At 43.3% G+C, this 7,992-nt stretch overlaps 1 protein-coding gene across 1 annotated transcript in view; it reads left to right on the top strand.

Moving 5' to 3' along the window:
- Positions 1–4,542: 4,542 nt before the first annotated feature.
- The window catches only part of LOC114041433 (zinc finger protein 7-like), a 6,778-nt gene continuing 3,328 nt past the window's right edge, over positions 4,543–7,992 (top strand). The window contains 3 exon segments of the mRNA XM_027859886.1: positions 4,543–4,566; positions 5,481–5,634; positions 7,427–7,570. Coding sequence (XP_027715687.1) covers positions 4,543–4,566; positions 5,481–5,634; positions 7,427–7,570 — 322 coding nt within the window.

Genomic DNA, 7,992 nt, shown 5'->3' with positions numbered 1-7,992 from the left:
CGGCGATGTATGTGAATCACACAGACCTGGGCGGAGTTAGGTAGCCATTTAGGTCCCGCCTCCGGAGGCGGGGCTCCGACCTCGGCATTGTTTCCCCCTCCCCCAGGCTCCGCCTCCTCCTCCTGTCTGTGCCTGCGCGGCAACCATAGAAACCGATGGCGAGTCCTCCGAGCTGCCTGGAGCGGCCTTGGAGGCGCCCGAACCTGCGGGCTCTCGTAGCCCGGGGGTCTGGGGAACTCGCCTTGGCCTTAGGGCCCTCCTTCGCAGTCTTGAGGGTTCGCCCCGGCCTCAAGGTTGTTGGGGAGCAGGGGGTGAGTCCGGGGCGGGGAAGCAGCGCAGGAGGGACGTGAGAGGCTCGGGGTCCCTCCAGCATCTTCACTGTGTGAATGGAGAAACTGAGGCTCAGGGGGAGGAAGGAAGGGCCTTGCCCAAGTCTCCCTCCCTTTCATTTTCTGCTGCCCCCCCACCGACGTGACCTTTCTGCAGAGTTTCCATCAGAAGTCTGAATGTGAGACTCTTCCTGCCTGAGCCCCAATAGGGAGTGAGTGGCTCATCATTGGAAGTATGCAAGCAAAGTCCGCGTGACCCTTCTCCCTCCACCACCCCCCTCCCTCCCAGATCCTAGGAAAGGTGTGCTGCATGGAGGGGGAGGGTGGAATCAGTGACATCTGAGACAGTTTTCTAGAGCTGATGCTGGAACGTCCAAACAAGGCCATGAGGGGGTCCCTGGAGGAGTGGGAAGAGCCAGGGCCCAGGGGACCTGGGTTCTAGCGCCTGCCTGGCATAACCTGGGAATGGGGTGTTGCCCAAGTCGCTTCCCCTCGCCTGGGAGCTGAGCCTGGAGTATCTGTCTCCTGGTCCTTCTGGAGTTCCTGGAGAGCCCCTCCCCTTTGCTTTACTTAGGGAAATTTAGCTGCCACATCCTCATGGAATGGTCTGTTGCCTGGTTAAGTGTAGAGGTTTCAGAGAGTGTCTCTGCCTGCAGAGTAAATAGGGGCTGTAATTAACCTGAACTGATCTTGTCAAATCTGAGGGCCACTGACCAGGGTGGAAGGACTGTAACAGGGAGCAAGGAGCAAGGACCTCAATAAGGTCAGAAGCAAGGTCTTCGGGGAAAGCTGCTCCTGGGGATGATGCGGAGTAGACCTAAGGGGCTAGGGCGTGCCTCTGTCAGCATTTCTGCCTGCTTAGTTTCCCCAGAATGAGGACTGATACTTCTCTTTCCTACACCAGTCCCATACTTCCTTGGGGCCCAGGACTCAGTGACTGATAATGATTTATTGATTGATTAGCATATGAAGAAGAGGCTGTGCTCCAGGCCCCCTGGTATTCTGTGCAAGGGGGAGGATCATGATGAGTAAAGGGGGATCAGGTCTCATTTATGGATGTTTTGTCTTCATTCAGCCCTGAAAGGTACCTGCTTTTTCTCTAAGGGAGCCCAGGAAATCAGGAGATGGCAGCTGTGCCCAAAATGAAGCTATCCACGTCTCAGGTGAGCTGACCTTCCAAGAGATCCCATTCCTAATGCTGAGTATGGCCTGGCCTCCTCCCCTTAATCTGGATTGGCCTTGTCCAGTAAACTTTTGTATCTCAAGGAGTGACACTGGTAAGGCTGACAAGACCTCTTTTCTTTGAGTCCAACAATTACAAGAATTCATGCAATTAAATATTTATTAGTTCATTTCTTTATGTAGAGCACTGTGCTGGGTATTGGGGATTACAACGTTTAGACAAGACATGATACCTACATGTACTCAGTATTTATACGCTATTTGGGGTTTTGCACATAACTGGATAACAGTAATACAAAATAATACATCAGTCTGTTAGGTGCAACAAAGTGTTATGTTGAGCTTTAAAAGATAAACAAGTGAGGATAAAAGATAGCCAATGAAGGAGGGCTGGAGCATTCCTGGAACAGGGAATAACATGAATAGAAGGTGAGAAAGTGCAGAGTCTCTGTGGGGGACAGCAAGTAGTCTAGTTTGGCTGGAACTTAGAATGTTTGAGGGAAGCGTCGCAGGGTGGAGTGGCGCCATATTTTAGAGGTATTGAATACCAGACAAAGGATTTTGAACTTGGTGACACAGATACCCCATGAAGTCAGAAGGTAGATTAAGGGAGAAAAATAATGTGTTTATTTTGTGTGTGTGTGTGTGGCAATGAATTTGAGGTGCCAATAGAATTTCCAGGTATCTTGGAATTTCCTGTGGACATGTGGGCTGAGAGAGAGAGAGAAAGAAAAAGAGAGAGATGTATATGTATATATGTGTATGTATACATATGTAAATATGCATGTGTGTGTGTGTGTGTGTGTGTGTGTGTGTGTGTGGTTTAAAAGCAAAGTCATTCCTGGAGATAGAGATCTCAGAGTTAATGGCATTGAGTTGGTGATTGAAGCCATACAAGTGAATTTCATTGTGAAGGAAGGAAGTAGGGGGCGGGGAGAGACAGAGACAGAGAAAAAGAAGAAAGCTGAATATAGAATATTGGGACATCAACTTTAAGGGGTCAATAAGAGAAGGAAGATTAAGCGAAGCAGACAGAGAAGGACCATGTAGAAAGGTAGGAGAACCAGAAAAGTAGTGTCTCAAAAGCCAAAGGAGAAGAGAATATTCAATATGTGATCAACAGTGTCATATGTTATAGAGAAGTCATAGAAGATAAGAGCTAAATAACAGTCATTAGATTTGATGTATGGGAGTTTGTTGGTGTCCTTTGAGAGAGCAATTTCAGGTGGGAACAAATCCAGTTGCCAAGGACTGAATAGAGAGTGGGTGGTAAGGAAGTGGAAGCTTCCAACACAGATTTCTTTTTCAAGAAACTTGTAAAGATGGGACAGTGACGTAAGAGATGGTACATAATGGCATACTCAATAATACTCTTACAGCCCCTTTGAAAAATGGAGTCTCAATACATTGAACATACAGAATTAAAATATGCATTGATCACATTGGAGAAATGTTAGCTCAATCACAAGTATGCGCAAAAAATTGATGATCTTAGCCAGATAAAGTTTATTTCCTCATTAAAAGAAAAAAAGCTTACTCTCTAGTAAGATGGTGAAGATATGAATACAGAGAAGGATGAATAGGGCTAAACGAGAGATGAAGAAAACATATTCACTAATACAGTTGGAGATAGAAGTAGATGCTGCAACATGCAAGGAAAATTTCTCTGGGAGGACAGGTGAGATTGGTAAAGGTACTTCTCCTATGGTCTGGTTACACCATTCTTACTAGGGTACATTGAAGTTCCCTGCCAGGCAGAAAGATCAAGAAAGTTTTTGAGCGTCTCAGAGCTCAGAAAAGTGACAGAGCTCTAAGAAAATTTCCTTCCAGATAAACTCAGAGAGCGTGATACCCTTTGAGCCCATCTGTAAGCCCATATACAGGGGGACAGAGCAGGTGCTCACTGAGCTGCCCTCCAAGCCAAACAAGGAAAGAACATCACAAACTCACTCTTCCCTCAACAAGAAGCAACTGAGAGAAAAAGAGAAAAAGAAAATCCTTTCTCTCTTCAGTTATATTTCCCAACTGTAGACTACAAAGATAGATTTGACACTTTAAGTCTTGAAAGGCACTTTGCATACACTACCTCCTTTGATTCTCACAATGATCATGTGAGATAAGAGAGGTCAAAGGACACGTTCCTGGTTATATACTATGGGGGATGTTCTATATATGGTTTGTGTTCAGACTTGGGATTATAGATTGACCAAAATTTCCCATTATCTCATTTTGATCCTGGGAAAAGCTTATTCCCCAAATTGTCACTTCATACAATATGTTTTTCTACTATACAAGGTAGCCTTGTGGTCAAACAGGTGGAGACCACCTTTTTGGAGGGGAGGGAAACAAATAGGATCTTCAGAAAAAGTCTTGCTACCTTTTGTGTGAGGCTACTTGTGCAGTCTTGTCCACTGCTCCTACTTGTCTGTTTGAAATCAATCAATCAAAAATCATTTATTGAGCACCTACGTGCCTGGCACTGTTGTAGGTGCTGAGGACAGCAATGCTGTTATTCCCATTTTACAGTGAGGAAACTGAGGCAAACAGTGGTTAAGTGACTTGTCCAGGGTCACACAGCAAGTAAGTATTTGGGAATACTTTGAATTCCATTTCCTTTGTCACATGCAGGATTTCCTTTGTTTTATTATTTATTTCCTTTATTCCTCATTCTCCTTTACCCCCATTTCTAATCACGTGTCAAATTCTGTTACATACCTTACCTTCTCTCTATTCACTAATATTTCTCAAGGGAGAAACAACAGACATATATATGTGTATGTGTGTATGTGTACATATATATATATATGTATGTATGTATGTATGTATGTATGTATGTATGTATTTACAGAATAAATATAAAGAGGATACTAAGCAGCTAAATACAAGGTAGTATGGGAAAGAGAGTACTGGTATTTGGATGTAAAAAAGGCTTTATGTAGATAGTGGTGTCTGAGCTGTCTTAATGGAAGACAAGGATTGTATGAGATGGAAGTGTGCGTTACAGGCATGAGGGAACAGCCAGTGCGAAGGCATGGAGGTGGAAGGTGGAGAAAAGGCCGGTTTGCCTGGCCTGTATACTTTGGAAGAGAGTAATGTAGAAGTAACGTAGAATGAGGCAACACAAATTGTGAAGGCTACCAAGTTGAGGGCTTTAAAAACTAAACAGAATCAGCCACAATTCTCGAGGACTCATGATGAAACAGTCTGCTGACATCCGGATAGAAAGGTGACGGTTTATCTGCACAGAGTCAGATGTATTTTTTGGGTCATGGCTAATGTGGGAATTTGTTTTGCTTGACTCTACATGTTTATAACTTATTTTTCTTGCTTTCTCCATGGCTGGGGGGGGTGGGGGGTGGGAGGAAGAGAATTCAGATTCTCATTGATTGAAAATGAAGGAGTGGGGGAAGGGTCAATGAAAACAGTTAGATGAAGTGGATGTGCGAGGAGGTCCTGAGTACATGGAAGTTTTGTCATTCCAGATGGCAAAGTGGAAGGGGTGGGCAGGGTTAAAGTATGGCCTGGGTGTATAGGGTTAAGGAGGCTGGCCATGAGAATGCGAGAGACGAAGTGTGGAGATGAGTTTTCTCCTGAATGGGTAACAGGTAGTGGGAGTTTGTTTACCGTAGGGGGAATGGTAGAAAGGGTGTGGTTGCAGAGCAAGGGCCAGCAGTACAGGGATTTAGTCATTGTTTCCTTCCTTCTTTTCCTTTGTGGATAGTGGGGGTAAGAACTGGAAATGGAATATGTCTCTGGTTCATATCACCTCACTTGCCAGAGCTATTTATGCCAACAATGCCTATCTCCGAGATTCTCTCCTTTCCTTGTGCATCTTCCCTCCAAGTGAGGGCTATCATAGACTGTCACGGATAGAAGGAATCTTAGAGATCATTCAGTCTAATCTCTCTATTTTTCAGATGAGAAAACTCAGGCCTCGAGAGGGTGTAATACCTGGAAAGCCAGGACTAGAACTCATGTCTGGTGCTTTGGGGCAGCAGTTACCTGTTGTTTCAGGGGTCGGTGACATTCGAAGATGTGGCTGTGTACTTTACCAGGAATGAATGGAAGCATCTGGATTCCTGTCAAAGAGAACTCTACAGGGATGTAATGCTGGAGAATTACGGGAACTCTGGATAAGGGCTGTTTCCCTAATGACTCAAAATTTGCTCCTCTAGGTCTCTTATGTTCTTTATATTCAATTTAGTGCAATTGTGTGTCCAACAATTGAATAAATGATGGTTTATTAGAGTAAAAAAGTCAAGGAGTGATAAATATGAAGATTTGAAAGAAATACGAGAAGACCTAGATGCAGAGTAAAGACCAAAAAAAAAAAAATGTGTAGGCTGACCACAATCATATAATAAATAAAATCAGTATTGAATGATAACATAACCTTAAGTTAAATACAGTGACTATTACGGTAAAATTTAATGCATAAAGTTTTTGCTTCTTTTAACTGCTAATCAATAATAAATGTATGCTTATAGGTACAATTATTTTCAGTCTTTTGTATTGTTTAGTTTGCATTTTCTTCTTGTTTTTGCTTGTATTGTGTTTCCATTGTTATGTTGATCTGTTTAAATACATATGCTTATTCATAGATGTGCAGACACAATTTATCAATAAAAAAAGATTCAGTGCAACAATTTAATTTAGCAAACCTGTATTAAGCACATGTTATATGCAGAGCATTGTGCTCTGTGTACCAAGTTCAGATAAGACATTTATTTCCCTTCAAACCCGTCCCTCCAAACTTCTCTCTTTCATTGCGTCTTCCAGTTGTCCAGGTTAACGTTAACTTTGACCCTTTCCATTTCCTTAAACCTCTATGATCATCAGTTGACAAGTGTTCTCCATTTCATCCCTTCCATCCATCTCCTCTTCGTATTGCCTCTTTCCTTTTTCAGGCCCTCAACATCTCTTGCCTGAATGATTTTGATTTTATTCTCCTAACTGCTCTTCCTACTTCCAGTTACTCCTCTGCTTGAGAAGTTGCAGTTTTCTGCAGCATAAAATATAAAATCCTTAGCCTGACACCTTAGACCCTCTACAGTCTGGCTTCCACTTGCCTTTCCAGGCTAATTTCATGATGTTGTCCTTCATGTACTTTGCATTCCAGTCACACTGATCTGCTGGCTGTCCTTAGACATACTATTCTGTGTAAAGGCACCTCTCTGCCTTTACATAAGTGGGCCTTGAGCCTGGAATGCAGTTTCTCCTCAATTCTATCTCAGAATCCCTAACTTCCTCCAGGAGACACTTAGGGGTCACCCCCACCCCCCACAAAAAGCTTTCTCTGATCCTCTCCAGTTGTCAGTGCACTCTCTGGTATAATATTGCTTTGTGTTATTTTGTTTATGCTAGGTTATTTGCTTACCTCCGCATACACTGACTTCCCTCAGTAAAATGTAGGTTCCTTCAGGGTAAGTACTTTTATTTTCCAGTTTTGAGTCTTGCACATTCTGGTCACATATAACTGTTTATTGAATTGAGTAAGACACAGTCCCTGCTTTCGTCAAGTTTATGCTCTAGAAGTGTGATCCAGAGATCAGATCTTCCTCATTTCATGTAAGCTCAGCATCAGAACATTTTGGTTTCCTCTAGCCAGGTGATAGATCCAGTGGGGCCAGAAATGTAGTTTCCTTTAATCTTTTGGCATCAGCCCATTCCCTATCCTCTGAGTTTCCTGTTGGAGACACTGCCCTAATCTGTGAATTCTTCCAGGCTCACAGTCTCTCAGCAGTGAAGAGCCAAATAAGTTTGTTCTGTTTTTGTGGCAAGATCTTCACCTTTTTTCCTGCCCTTCTTACACAAGGGAATGAGATTCCTTCAAGGGTCCACAATTTCCTCTTGGCCTTGTCTTATCCCAAGGGGTTCAGGAGACTGGTACTGAGTCTCGGGAATACTTTGAATTCCATCTCCTTTGTCACATGCAGGATTTCCTATTTCTGAACCTGGCTTGATCTCCCAGCTAGAGCAAAGAGAAGAGCTGTGTGTGTTAGTGATTTTCCTAAAGTACAAATCTGACCACGTCACTCTCCTACTCAGGACACTCCAGTGTTCCTCTGGGATCAAATACAAGCTTCTCTTGCTAACTTTTTAATTCCTTCATAATCTGGCCCTAACCTACTTTTCCAACTTTATTGTATATAATGGCACAGTGTAAAGACTGCTGGGCCTGTAGTCAAGAAGACCTAAATTGAAATGTGTTCTTAGATGTATGATCATAGGTGAATCACTTAACTTCTGGCTTCCTCAGTTTCCTCAACCGTAAAGTGGGGATAATACTAACATCTATGTGAGGATCAAATGAGGTAGTATTTGCAAAATGCTTAGCACAGCCTGGCATATAGTAGGCCTTTAATAAGTCCTTCCTCCTTCCTTCCCTCTCTCCTCTTTTCCTTCCTTCTTTTCTTTCTCAAATTCTAAAGTCTAGTCATGTTGGCCTCCTTTCTGTGTTTCACTCATGATACTCCATCTC

This window comes from Vombatus ursinus, unplaced genomic scaffold (assembly GCF_900497805.2).
Source record: "Vombatus ursinus unplaced genomic scaffold, bare-nosed wombat genome assembly UNPS02014173.1, whole genome shotgun sequence".
NCBI lineage: Eukaryota > Metazoa > Chordata > Mammalia > Diprotodontia > Vombatidae > Vombatus > Vombatus ursinus.
Note: the sequence above shows the minus strand (reverse complement) of the source record. Positions and strands in the feature narration are given on the sequence as shown.